General features: G+C 41.6%; 1 protein-coding gene across 20 annotated transcripts in view; it reads left to right on the top strand.

The window, feature by feature from the left end:
- TENM2 (teneurin transmembrane protein 2) overlaps positions 1-13,723 on the top strand; it is a 668,147-nt gene extending 654,424 nt beyond the window's left edge. For 14 of the 20 annotated variants that reach the window (XM_063349520.1, XM_063349519.1, XM_063349517.1 and 11 more), the window contains 5 exons: positions 321-556; positions 4,701-4,997; positions 5,884-7,498; positions 10,492-10,622; positions 11,854-13,723. In XM_063349520.1, the coding sequence (XP_063205590.1) occupies positions 321-556; positions 4,701-4,997; positions 5,884-7,498; positions 10,492-10,622; positions 11,854-12,615 (3,041 nt within the window). In that variant the 3' untranslated portion in view covers positions 12,616-13,723. The remainder of the gene's footprint in view (positions 1-320; positions 557-4,700; positions 4,998-5,883; positions 7,499-10,491; positions 10,623-11,853) is intronic. The other 6 variants (XM_063349521.1, XM_063349522.1, XM_063349527.1 and 3 more) reach the window with 1 other exon arrangement.
- Positions 13,724-14,453: the final 730 nt, after the last annotated feature.

The raw sequence follows: 14,453 nt of genomic DNA, 5'->3' as shown, positions 1-14,453 counted from the left end.
CAGCTTTCAGTTTTTGTTTATATTAGAAATAAATTACCTGGCTGAACACATATCACTGTGCATTTTGACTCACAATTAAGACCAAAGGGAAAACATAATGAAATAAACACAGTATCTCTCTGCAGGCTCACTGTTACACTACTGTTCTTTACATGAATCAGTAACATCTGTAATTTCCACCATAGTACCACGTAAATGGTAATTGCAGGCTGACTTCATTTAACATCAACAGGAGTGCAATAAAAAACCAATCAAATTAAGCTATATGTTTTCTTTATGACTGGAGTAGCTAAATTATTTTCTTTTCGTTATTGCTGTAGATCAAGTGAGGAACAGCTACCAGCTCTGTAATAATGGTACTTTGAGAGTGATGTATGCCAATGGCATGAGCATTAGCTTTCACAGCGAACCTCATGTCCTGGCTGGGACTGTGACTCCCACCATAGGACGATGTAATATTTCTCTACCAATGGAAAATGGTTTAAACTCAATTGAATGGCGTCTGAGGAAGGAGCAGATTAAAGGCAAAGTGACTGTGTTTGGAAGAAAGCTCAGGGTAAGTAGAATCCGTCATTACAATAATGATCTTTTCTTTTGTGGGCAGAAAATTAATTTTGCCTTTTGAAGGACATGTCTTCCCTGTTTTTACTTGTTAAAAATGTACAGCTCTGGGACTGTCTTTGGTACGGCAGTCTGTTCTGTATTTGAGAGGTCAGTTAACTGCGTGGGATCATCTGCTGCAATCAGCGACAGAAGCTTCATTACTGAAAGTATTTCAAAAGGGGTTGGTAAAAATACCGGGAATATTGCTTCAAGTCACTCCGCTGCTGAAGGCGGGGGGGAAATCCGACCACTCAGCATTTGTAAAAATGCTATGGCACACTTAACCACAGTTAGTCCTGGAGAGCAAACGCAATTACAGCTTGAGCAGTTACGTTCTGCTTCTGTAAAATCCCCCTACAGAGTCATTGAGACAGGCATATCGTGTTTATTCCCTTTCCCAAATGGCACGATTGGAAAATAATTGCCATAATTACAAAGTCATAAGCATAGGATAAGAAAGACACTCAGGTCATGTAATCCATCCCCTGCCAAATTAAAGATCTGCTGCAGCCGGATTAATCCCATTCTGCGCTTAGCTGGCCTGGTTTTCGCTCCTGAAGTATCTCAGCTTTCACTGGCTGCTTCAGGAGGTACAGATTTGGGAAGGCTTTGAGATACCGGGCAGAAAACAAATATAGTGCTGATCAAGTCCTGCTTCTTTTAATAATTCTTTCAACATCATTGGACGTGAGATCCAGCTCTATGTGTTCAAGACGATATATTGAATGCAATATATGTAAAAACAACTATGTGGTGATTTACAAAAAACTATTAAGAATCGGATGTTAAATGTTAAATTAACAAGTCTTTCCTTACTCTGACAAATGCTCAGAAGGCACCTATTGGGGAGAGGGGGAAGGGTAGACAAAAAATGGAATGAGATTAGCAGCTAATCCTTAATGACTAAATTTCATGGCTGTGTAATTGATTTTTGATGTGTTGACCTGCAGAAGTTGATTGTAAGTAGGAAATAGATCAGCTCTGCGTTTCGACTAGGTGTTCAAAATAAAAACAAATAGGACCCTGAAATGAAATCGCTGTAATCCTAACTCTCAATACTAAAAATTTAATAGAGGTACTTGTGGTAATTAGCTGAAGTTAAACACGTCTTGGAGTTGAAACCTTGCCTGAGATGGGGTTTCTTGCATCGTGTTTATGCAAATCAAAACACCGCTTTATCTAGCAACACCTCAACATTTAATTGTCTGGTGTTAGTTCCTGTAACAATAATCACATATCCATTTAGCTCTTTTAAATGAAAATCACTATGAGATTATAACAGGTTGAGTGGACTGAAAATGAAATCTGAAAATGAGGGAGAAAGCATCGAATTTATTTGCATCTCATTTATCCTAATTCATCTTTATAAATTGTTCAGTGAATGAAACAGAGCAAGTGTGTTGGAACACTGTGGGGAGCAGGTGGCAGGCAGGGGCGGCGGTGGCAGCGGGGACGGCTGTGGCACACGTAGCGGTACGGGGGTGGGGGCACTGCTGCAGAACTAAGGCAGCGCCGGCACGACCAGCAGGAGAGCCTGGGGAGCCACCTCCTGAATCCCCAATTCGGAATCAAGTCTTACTGAAGGGGATTCTTACGCGGGGTTCACCTCTTACCAGTACTTACTGGAGCCCATACGCCTTTTCTTCGATACTTGAAGGGGGCGTGTAAGGAAGATGGGGACAGATTTTTTAGTAGGTCCTGTTGCGATAGGACAAGGGCTAATGGTTTTAAACCAAAAGAGGGTAGATTTAGATATAAGGAAGAAATTTTTCACACTGGGGGTGGTGAAACACTGGCCCAGGTTGCCCAGAGAGGTGGTAGATGCCCCATGCCTGGAAGCATTCATGGTCAGGTTGGACGGGGCTCTGACCATCCTGATGTAGTTGAAGGTGTCCCTCCCTGCTCATTGCAGAGGCGTTGGACTAGGTGGCTTTTAAATGTCCCTTCCAAACCCGACTATTCAATGATTCTGCGGTTCTTCAGGTAGTGCTGCTACCCGTGCCCCCAGCCCTGCTCATCTGTGCTACAGCTCATCGCAGCTGTACGTGTGCCTCTGCAGACACGCCTGGGCAGACTTCATTAAGCCAAGAAAGGAAGACCTGCACTTCACCTTTATGTTATCCCACTTACTGTCCACTACTATTTTATGCACCACATGTTCAGTGTCTTGTGGTAGTTTCAGATAAAGTCTCAATAAGAAACCCTTCCGATGAGGTTTTGTTACGGTGCAGCATCATGTAGGTGATTTTTGTTGCAAGACCTTTACCCGAGGCACGAAGAGCTCTTCCCTGCTGCCACGTGTCCAGCAGCAGCCACGGGAAAACCAGATATGCATGTAGGTAGTGGAACAAAAGACAAAGAGCTTGTTAAGTAATCTTCAGTCATGATACTTGTAATAGTGTTATTAGTTTTCCCAGGAAGAGTGGGAGTTAGTCATTCTGTTTGGGTTGCTATATAATTAACATGACACTACAATTACACTCTCTGGTTTTTACTTATTTCTACAAATGAAAATTAAGTTACTGAATTATCCAAGCAGGTGCTTCTTCATTCTCCAAGTGATGTTTGTGTGTGCGCATAACTCTCGTCTATGTAATCATTAAAAAAACTCAAATTCTTTAGTTTTCTGTGGAAAAAATACTAACTTTTATAATGTTTTTGAGAAAAGGGAGTCAGACTTTCCTATGCGCAGATTACAGTTGCAGTTACTGTAATGGAGGGAAGAAATCCCAACTACTTTATGAAGCTTCAGGAATTAAAAATCAAAACAAACCAAACAAAACCCCAAAAGCTAAAATTCAGTTTGTAATCTTTCTTGAAAGACTGGAGAAGTGAAAGGTCTCCTCTGCTTCCCCGCGAGCTCTGCGAAGGAAAGGGTTTTGATACGTCTCTGTCATCAGGGTTGACCCCACACTTACAAAAACTAGAGTAACCAGTTGAGAAAGCACTGATGTTGAGTTTGCCTTCCCTGGCTTTGTTTCCATGAGAGCAGAATATGATTTCTTTTGCCAACGTGTTTTAAAAAATACGCTATCTTTTCTTTGAATCACAGGAGAAGCTGTTGCTGGGATAACCTTCGGGAAAACCTACAGAAAAGAGCTTTTTCTAATAATTGCCCACTGAGGAAATTCAAAATGTTAAAGAGCTACATTTTATTAATGGAAAAAATTAGGATAATCAGTGATAATTTGAAATAATTATTTCTTTACAAACACAAAATTGTATTAATTTTAAATTTGCTTTCTGTATCGCTGAATTCCTACAGAGTTGGTTGGGATGGGAATTGGGTTTACCCCTGCCAGTGAAAATATCTCAGAATAACTTTTATGTCCTCGAGAAAGGCTCAGGGTTAATTTACATATTGTTTGATGTGCAGTTTAATTTTGGATAAGAGAAAGCGTTGCTTAATCAAAGCTACTGTAAAATATAAACTGAAGAACAAATTCCCAGAAACTGATGAATACTTTTTAAGTAGTCGTTGCTCTCAAATTATATCTAATTTAAGGACTTCTACTTTATTAATGAGGCATGTGCAATTAAATTACTTAAGAAGCTTCATCAGATTACAGCATTAACCTGAATTCTGTGGCTTAGCCTTCAGTGAATAAATTTATGTATTTCTCCTTATAGCACTCTCACTAGAAGCCTCTCCATTTGGCATTCTTACACTCCTTTGTTTCTGTTTTGCTCTGTTGTTAAAAAGGTAAAAATAAAAAATCTGGGACTGAAAGACTTCATGCTGTACTTTGATTTGGAAATCGTAGCTGAAAAAAATGGGGGAAAAAGAAAAATATTTAAGCAAATTATTTAGCACTTTTTTTCCCCTCAAAACTCGAAGTCCACCTTTCCCAGCCTGTATGACCAGGTATTTTAGTCAGAAGAAATTAAACCCATCCCAAGCGATCAGGTTGGTGAGGGTTACGTGTTTGAATATCATGAGAAGTAGAAAGCAAAAGCCAGTTAATAGGAAGATGTCCTACACGTTTCAAAAATGTGGGGAAGTTGAGTTCTCCTTTGTGCATGCCACTTTCACGCTGAAAATCCGTAGAGGTGTAGCGTCCACTGCGGACTGAGTACGGCCTTCTTTCATTCAATAGGTGCACGGAAGGAATTTACTGTCCATTGATTACGACCGGAACATACGCACAGAAAAAATCTATGACGATCACCGGAAATTTACGCTGAGGATAATTTACGATCAACTGGGACGGCCTTTCCTTTGGCTACCCAGCAGCGGCCTGGCTGCTGTCAACGTGTCTTACTTCTTCAACGGGCGCCTGGCTGGGCTGCAGCGGGGTGCCATGAGCGAGAGAACAGATATCGATAAGCAAGGCAGGATCATATCGCGCATGTTTGCAGATGGGAAAGTTTGGAGCTACACCTACCTAGAAAAAGTAGGTGATGCTGTTTTACCTTCTGACATTGGCTACAAAGAGACGAAGTACTACTGGGCTTCGTTTTAAGCTCTCTACGTAACATACACACAAATTATCCAAAATTTGGCGTATTCCAGCTGTTAACAATCCCTTTGTACCTGGTCTCAAAATTCCTTATTTTACAATTAGCCAACTGAATTTGAATAATTTTTAATGGGAAATATTCGTCATGGCTTGCGTCTTTTGATATTTTCCTGAAAGTGATTAAGCTGCCATATAATGGCATAAACTAACACAATGAGTCGTGCTTAATTAAGACAAAAAATCCATGACTAAACCTGACAAAAGGTTCAAGTAGAAACAGGTAGTTCACCTCTAATCATTATTTCTTAAATGACAACGTGGTAATGCATTTTTACTTAGCCTCATGAGGACGCTTCAGTCACGAAAGTGTCTTAAATACTTTGGAACTGCAGATTATTTTCCCTTTTCCTTCTCTGAATCTGTTATTTTAAGCAAAGCAGAGCTGATGTTCTCTGCTTTGTTTCTCACGTTTCACAGTAACAGTTGTGAATTACAGCTGCTAGCCAAAAGATAAATCAAGTCATTTATCCAACTCCTCTGCATCCCTTAAAAGAAAAAAAGAAAGTCCTCCCAAAGGGAGGGTAGCTAATAGGTTGCTAGCCTACACTTTCTCCAGAGTGGCAGCATATTGATTTCCAAGTAGCAGATCCTCTCATCTGACAATATTCCTGAGCAGCTTCGTTCCCCCAACTGATGTATCTGTGTCTCTTTGTATTCGTTTAACATTAGCGCCTCTTCAGTAAACTTTTCTTTTCTTTAATACCCTCTCAGAGGTCACATGCTGAAAGACAGTAACTGTATTAATGTTTTTTTCCTATAGTCGATGGTACTACTGCTTCAGAGTCAACGACAGTACATTTTCGAGTATGATTCTTCAGACCGACTTCACGCTGTTACTATGCCTAGCGTTGCTCGGCACAGCATGTCAACTCACACCTCTATTGGCTACATTAGAAATATTTATAATCCTCCCGAGAGCAATGCGTCGGTGATTTTTGATTACAGTGATGATGGGAGGATTTTGAAAACATCATTTTTAGGTACCGGCCGACAAGTCTTCTACAAGTATGGAAAGCTATCCAAATTATCTGAAATTGTTTATGACAGCACTGCAGTTACTTTTGGATATGATGAAACGACGGGTGTCCTAAAAATGGTGAATTTGCAAAGTGGAGGATTTTCCTGTACGATCCGCTATCGTAAAATTGGTCCTCTCGTTGACAAACAAATCTACAGATTCTCTGAAGAAGGCATGGTCAATGCAAGGTTCGATTATACATACCATGACAATAGCTTTCGAATTGCAAGCATCAAACCCATAATAAGTGAGACGCCTCTTCCAGTTGATCTGTACCGTTACGATGAGATTTCTGGCAAAGTAGAGCATTTTGGCAAATTTGGAGTTATTTATTATGATATAAATCAAATTATTACTACAGCGGTTATGACACTGAGTAAGCACTTCGACACCCATGGACGCATTAAAGAAGTTCAATATGAAATGTTCAGATCGCTGATGTACTGGATGACCGTACAGTATGACAGCATGGGAAGGGTAACGAAAAGAGAACTGAAGCTTGGTCCGTATGCCAACACAACCAAGTACACCTACGATTACGACGGAGATGGGCAACTGCAAAGCGTAGCAGTAAATGATAGGCCAACCTGGCGTTACAGTTACGATCTGAATGGAAACCTTCATCTCTTGAATCCTGGAAACAGCGTCCGATTGATGCCTCTGCGCTATGACCTGAGAGACAGGATTACGCGCTTAGGTGACATACCGTACAAGATTGATGATGATGGATTCCTGTGTCAGCGAGGCTCAGATGTGTTTGAGTACAACTCGAAAGGACTCTTAACGAGAGCTTACAACAAAGCAAATGGGTGGAGTGTTCAGTACCGTTATGATGGACTCGGCCGAAGGGCGTCCTGTAAGACTAACCTGGGGCATCATCTACAGTACTTTTATGCTGATCTTCACAATCCAACAAGGGTAACTCATGTCTACAATCATTCCAATTCGGAAATTACCTCTTTGTACTATGATCTGCAAGGCCACCTCTTTGCGATGGAGAGTAGCAGCGGGGAAGAATATTACGTTGCCTCTGATAACACAGGCACTCCATTAGCCGTGTTCAGCATCAATGGCCTCATGATCAAACAGCTTCAGTACACAGCATATGGGGAGATTTATTACGACTCTAACCCTGATTTCCAGCTGGTTATCGGGTTCCATGGAGGGCTGTATGATCCTTTAACCAAACTCGTCCATTTTACCCAAAGGGACTATGATGTCCTGGCTGGACGCTGGACATCTCCTGATTACACCATGTGGAAAAACATTGGTAAAGAACCCGCTCCTTTCAATCTGTACATGTTCAAGAGTAACAACCCTCTCAGCAATGAACTGGATCTAAAGAACTATGTAACAGGTGAGACTTCATTAAGTTTCTTATAAATAACAGTACGGTTTGGAAGCTGATTTGGGAAAGAAATCAGCCTTCTCCTTACTAGCCATTTGCCGAGTCCTCCCATCAAGGCTGGGCCGTTTTCCTTTTTGTGCTATGAAACGGGTTGGCTAGTCCTGATTCTTTGGTACTGCTTCTCCTCCAATGAAGGGTGTTAAATGAGAAGCCAAAATGAATTATGGGGGCAGGGGGGTGAATTTTGGGTAAATACTCAATTTCAGCACAGCCACAGTGCTCTTCCTGTTGAACTGGTACTGTATGGAGCTGTGCTCATTCTCATTTTACGTGAAGAAAAAGGAAGTCGCCTACAAGAATCACTGGCAGGGTAGTTGCAGAATCGGGAACCAGAACTGCTCGGCATCTCTTCCCTTCAGGGCTACTTTCAAAATTAACTGCTGACTGAGCCCACGGGCACATTATGAATTAGCACCAAGAACGGATTTAATTAAACCTCTTTTTCCCATTTAACTTTCAATATGCAAACAGTCTTTAGTCTTTAAAACAAATATCTTGGTGTTTTCTAAAATGATTTCCTCCTGAAAGACTATGAAATGTTGTGGAATGTGGAGAGCTTAGAAAGAGAAACAATAAAGTAGTTTTGATCGCGTATGTTAGAATTGGGTAAAACTTGTAACCTCTTCTTAATTAGTAATAATTTTTCACTTAGTAAGATCACACAGTACTTGGACTAGCTGCTGGCAATTTCTAAAAAGAAAGGTAATTAGTATGTCTTCAGGAAAATCTTTTTTCAGAATTGAATATGCAGTATACAATAATTAGAGCAGTGATATCATTTTTAAAAAGGAGCTATCTTAATTTTAGCAGCAATTTGAATTTCAAGAAAAGCGTGCATTTCCTTCAAAGAAAATCATAGCAAGTTTCAGTAGTATGTTGGGACTCAACTGGATGTGTAACACTCCATAGGTTCTGCTGTCGCTACTTTGTAATTTGAAGATAGTGTGATTTGTATCTGATCGTGTGAAAATATTGGCAACTAAAATTACCACGGGATCAAATTCTGTTGTCCTAAATTCAACAAAATGCCTATTTTCATCCACTGCTGTTTGGTTTAGATTTTCAGTCTCGTCTCATGATGTTTTGCTACGTTGTGAAATGGCATTAATTTAATTTATCCATCCGCTGGGTGACATCTAGGAAGATGTATTGCGTTTTGGTATAACACACGCCCTGTAGTCTGTAAAAATACTTTGCTGCTGCTGGAAATATTTGTTGCTGTATGGACTAAACAGATTATCTTGCACAAGACGTTATTATGGGGGCACCTGGGTTGTCATAGCTTAAAGAAAACGAACAGAAAACAAACAAAAAAAATACTTCCCCACCCCAGTCCCTTCTTACTGTTAACAGTTAATACTGTTAACCCCGACCCTGCTTTATTCACAGCTTTTGCTGAAAAGGAGTTCCTGGAGCAAGTGCAGTGCTGCAAAGCACATCAGCTAAGGAAAACAGTGACTACTTTGTATGTAGGTCCTCCTCTTCTTTTGGGGGATTAGGGCAGCCAAAGTGAATTTTTTGGGGAGATACCATTATACCATAAAATAAATTGAAACCTTAAAAAGGAGCGGTAACCCTCTGCTGTCCAAAGCTAGAGGAAAAATATGGTAGGCACTGTGTGATGGGAGATACATACAAATACCTGCATAGAAGCAGAATATTTTACTACTTACTTTAGTGTCAGAATGGTAAGAAAAGACTCTTGCTGTCAGCTGTCCACAACCAAGAACGATTACGCTTTTTATGATGCAACATTACCTTTGCTAGAAACGGGGGGAAAACGGTCTTTGGGACAGCCGGCGGGTGCCGTGTTGTGTCCGAGCAGGTCCCGGCGGTGTGTCCATCCGGGCGGGAGCGTGCCGGTGGGCAGGGAGCAGAGCCCGCCGTGCGCCTGCCCGTGTCCGGAGCGCTCCGCGTGCAGCCAGGAGCCCGGCTCCAGAGCGCCCGGCCGCGCTCCTGCCTCTCCGCAAACACCCAGCTCGCTCACACGAAGAAGCGGCAGTCGCAGCATCAGGAGCCATCGAAGGCCAGTGAGGAGGGAAGTCACTGTAAAACACAGGAGAGATTTTTAAACAAAAATGGTCATGAACGTAAGTCCAAATCAAATGAGAAGTGCCCGTGCTCCCACGCTGCTTCTGATCTCCGTGGCAGCTGGAAAAGAGAAGCAGGAAACTTCTGTAAAATGGGGCTATGGGCTTTTTTTCTTTTGGTTAAAAACATCACTTTGGTAACTAAAATACATCATTAGTTCTTAATACCTGCTGAGTGAGAATTACTGTTATTAATTTAGTTACTTAGCTTTTTCAACTAGATATGAAGACAGAGTTTTACTGGTCGAACGCAGAGCTGGAACTTGCCGAGGCTCAGCCCAGAGCTGAGCTGGAACTTTCCCATGCAGCTCCTGCCTTTCCCTAGTGGGGCTGGTACCTAAATTTAGACATCTGAATTATGCGCTCAGCTTCTCGCTGCATTTAATGGAGCCTCCCGAGACCCGATGACAGTTAATAGAAGTAGGACATAGAAAAGAAGCCGTGCATTTTCCCAAAGGACTTTGCAGAAGTTTTTAGGAGTACTAACCGAATAAAACATCATTTTACAGTACAGTTTGTAGGTTAAAGTAGCCACATCAGAAGGTGTCAGAGGTGGAGCAAGTCCTGCGTACAGTAAAATGTCTGGATGATCCATGTGCTGTAATAGGAAAAGGATGAAAGACGTGGTATATCCCTGATGAATTATTTAGGGTAAATTTGAAGCAGTATCTCCTGTCCCTGTTCAGGTGGATTACTACAATTCTGCAAAATGCCATGCTGTAATGTAAATTATGAGTTCCGCTGCTACTTGAAATTAAGGAGGTCGAGGATGGATTTCCAGCATTTTTTTTGATTTCTTGTATTTATTACACGTGTTTATTTCTCACTTGACTGCTTACTTTTGATTTTTAGATGTCAAAAGCTGGTTGGTGATGTTTGGATTTCAGCTTAGCAACATTATACCTGGTTTCCCTAGAGCGAAAATGTACTTTGTGTCACCGCCCTACGAGCTGTCTGAGAGTCAAGCATGTGAAAACGGACAGGTAGGCAGAAAGATGAAGTTATTTTTCTTGATAAATTTGCCCCACTCTATGAATAGAACTGCTGGCTCTTCTGCGGTTACAGCAGAAGGCCAAGTGTTTATTTCAGTGTAAAATGAAGTGAGTATAGCTAGATTTTGTACTAATGAACATATGCCTTCTTGCCAGCCTTTGCCGTTATCATAATCACAGTGCCATTAGTTTGTCTTTTATTGAGTTCTTCCTTGATTAACAAGTTGTAACTCGATTAACTTGATTAGCAATGGCAAAGGAAGACTTTCTCAGGGTAATTCATCATCTGTTGTACCTTTGGTAAAACCATCCTAACAACATACGTGTTGCAATAAACTTAGGTTGGTACGTGCTGTACTGCTAAGAAATGGCTCTGCTGCTCACCCTCTAATAGGATTTCTCATCGTTTCTGTCTGATGCTTTTGACGGTTAGAGGCTTTGGTTTGCTGCTCCCGTTGCTCCAGTTAACTGTGGTTACAGCATCCATACGTACTTGTCAGGTTAAGGGTGGAAAATGGTATACGCTTGCAACGTATATAATAAATTCCAACCCAATTCCAATAAACTTAAAAAGAGTACTAGGCCAGACTTAGTCTTCGCTAGGCTTACTTGACATTTGTGGTAATACAACAGAAATGATCGTATAAGCCTGAACGTACCGCTTTCACAGGCTTCTAAGTCATTTGAGAGTCTAAATCCTCTCTTCAGAAATTGCTTTGGAATTTTGGAGCCCAAATTTCATCTATTTTCAAAAAGGCTTATATTCATAAGCATTTTAGTCATATAGACTGGTTGAAATCTCTGGGCAAAAGTGTCCAGAAGTTAAGTGACATCTTTTAATAGATTTATTCTGTTGGGTTTTGGCTCTGATTAAAATTGTGCTAGACTTGGGTCTTACTTATTCTTGTAATGGACATTATGTAATTTGCCAAAATTGAATTTGTGGTACATAGGTGCTACAGAGGGTGATTGATGAGAAATATTTTATTTGGTATTACTGGTAGCAAAATCATTTGCCAAATGAGTATTTACCTGATCCTGAACGGGATATGTATAGGAGTGGGTAACTGGGGGTGGTCTTCCCATAATGTAGAATCTTTCACTCCACGGCTTTCCTTTAAAAAAGCAAAGCAAAGATTAGTGTCAGTCTCCGAAATGAATATTTTCAGATCTCTATCTTCTTTGGTGTTTTTTTTGTTTTGTTTTGTTTTGCTTTCCCCAGCTAATTACAGGAGTTCAGCAGACGACGGAAAGACACAACCAAGCTTTCATGGCTCTTGAGGGACAGGTCATATCTAAAAGATTACATGCCAATATTAGAGAAAAAGCAGGTCACTGGTTCGCAACAACCACTCCAATCATTGGGAAAGGAATCATGTTTGCTGTGAAGGAAGGCCGTGTAACCACTGGCATTTCCAGCATAGCCACAGACGATAGCAGAAAGATCGCCTCTGTCCTTAACAGTGCGCACTACCTGGAAAAAATGCACTACAGCATCGAGGGGAAGGACACCCACTACTTTGTCAAGATAGGCTCGGCCGACGGCGACCTCGTCACCCTCGCGATGACCAGCGGGCGGAAGGTCCTGGAGAGCGGCGTCAACGTCACCGTCTCCCAGCCCACTCTCCTCGTCAACGGGAGGACTCGAAGGTTTACCAATATCGAGTTTCAGTATTCCACCCTGCTGATCAACATCCGCTACGGGCTCAGCCCCGACACGCTGGACGAGGAGAAGGCGAGAGTGTTAGACCAGGCTCGGCAGCGAGCCCTGGGGTCAGCCTGGGCCAAAGAGCAGCAGAAGGCACGGGATGGCCGAGAGGGCAGCCGCGTATGGACAGACGGAGAGAAGCAGCAGCTTCTGAACACGGGAAGGGTTCAAGGTTACGAGGGATATTATGTCCTGCCCGTGGAGCAGTACCCAGAGCTAGCAGACAGTAGCAGCAACATCCAGTTTTTAAGACAGAATGAAATGGGAAAGAGGTAACAAATTAACCTGCTGTCATCCTTTGCTGGATGAATCAGTAGTCGTAACTGTTATCTCCTCTCCTAAGGAGATGAAGACCTAAATGGGGGCACTAGGCTGAGCTACTTTGGGATAGTAAGTGGCAAAAAAGCTCATATTTTTTGAGTTAAATGCTACTGTTCAAGTGATTAAAAACCACATCCTGAAGTGGACTAAAGCCAGACTGAAAACTCTAACCATACAAATTAAAAAGTACCCCTGAAATATTACCCACTTGTTCTGGGTCTAAAGAAAAACAAAAAGAAGGCCTCGTATTGTATTACCTCACTCCATTCACACGTGAGCAAACTAAGAAATCCAAGTGGGCCACTTTCACTAACCAGCTGATGAAACACAGATGATTCAGACTGCTCGTTTGATAAATATCCAAGAGGTTTTCATTTAAAGCAAAATACAGGTGCATTTAAAACATGACTTTGGGGTGATTTGTGTGTAGCAACTGGAGGACAATGAGAATGCAAGTGAGAGCGCACTGGAAATAGTAAAGAAAAATATATTTAAAAGTAACAAAACCACACTTGCACTCTGACCCTCCACTTGTCTGGCCTGAAGCTTAACTTATTCAAAGAGGGCAGAGTGTAGAGTTACATTCAAAACGGTGGCTATAAATCACTACAAATAAATTTCATACTCTGTTTGTCTTTGAAGATTTCCATTGTGGACAGTATAACACAGTTACAGGGTGTAGTCTGTTTAGATTCAGTAGTTTGTTGGTATCAGTTCCAGTAGAGCTGTGGGCATTGTGTTACACTATTGCAAATGGGCACCACGTCAGATCACCCTGTACATACATCAGCCAGAAGGCACAATCACTGTTTCAGATTTAAAAATTATTAGTGTGTTTGTTTGGTCGAGAAACTGAGACAATCACATTACAGTCACCACAAGAAAAAAAAAAAAAAAAGAAAAAAAAAGAAAAAAAAAGTCTAATAAGAACTTTGGTACAAGAACTTTTTTGTAATATACATGTATGAATTGTTCATTGAGTTTTTATATTAATTTTAATTTGCTGCTAAGCAAAGACTAGAGACAGGCAAAGATAATTTATGGCAAAGTGTTTAAATTGTTTATACATAAATAAAGTCTCTAAAACTCCTGTGAATTACTTGTCTTCCATTGTGAAATTTTTTTCAAATGAAAAAATATTAGTCTGTCGCTGTCACCTAATGCACGCAGCATCTTGTGTGTCGGAGCGGCTTGCTGTTGTTGGACCGTGGATTCTGCAGAGGGCTGGTGCTTTGATCTTGGGGCCAGCGGAGTCCCACACACATCACCCAAAACTCTGTTTAGGACACAGCAGCGAAGTGGTCAATGCTTCAGAAACTCCCCCTCTGCGCCTCATGACTGGCAACCCTCAAACTGCCACCTTTCAATCCCGGAATTAGTTGAATTGCGCTCAAGTATCCTCCAAACAGTAACATAATATTAAATGGAAGACGGGAGGCCGTGCTGTGAGCCAGGGGGTCTCCACGAAATCTGTCTCCTTTGGGAGACTGCTTATTTCTGCCACGTTTAAAAACTGGCGGTAAGATCAAAGACCCCCTCCCAGGCAGACAGTCGCTCCTGATGATGTTAAAAGGGAACCATCCATCAGCCGCAGCCCTGCTGCTTTTAGCTCATCGAAGGACGTAGCCAGGGACCTCCACTTAATTTTGAGAACAGTTTTGCTTTCGGCGTTGCAAACGAGGCTTTTAATGATTGATGATATCGACAGAGGCGCTCGAGTTGGTTATGGGCATTAATTCACCCTGGGGCATTTTGAAAGCAGACCAGTCCGGTGGCCGCGTGGCGCAACGCCC

This window comes from Chroicocephalus ridibundus, chromosome 11 (assembly GCF_963924245.1).
Source record: "Chroicocephalus ridibundus chromosome 11, bChrRid1.1, whole genome shotgun sequence".
In the NCBI taxonomy this organism is placed as follows: Eukaryota; Metazoa; Chordata; class Aves; order Charadriiformes; family Laridae; genus Chroicocephalus; species Chroicocephalus ridibundus.
Note: the sequence above shows the minus strand (reverse complement) of the source record. Positions and strands in the feature narration are given on the sequence as shown.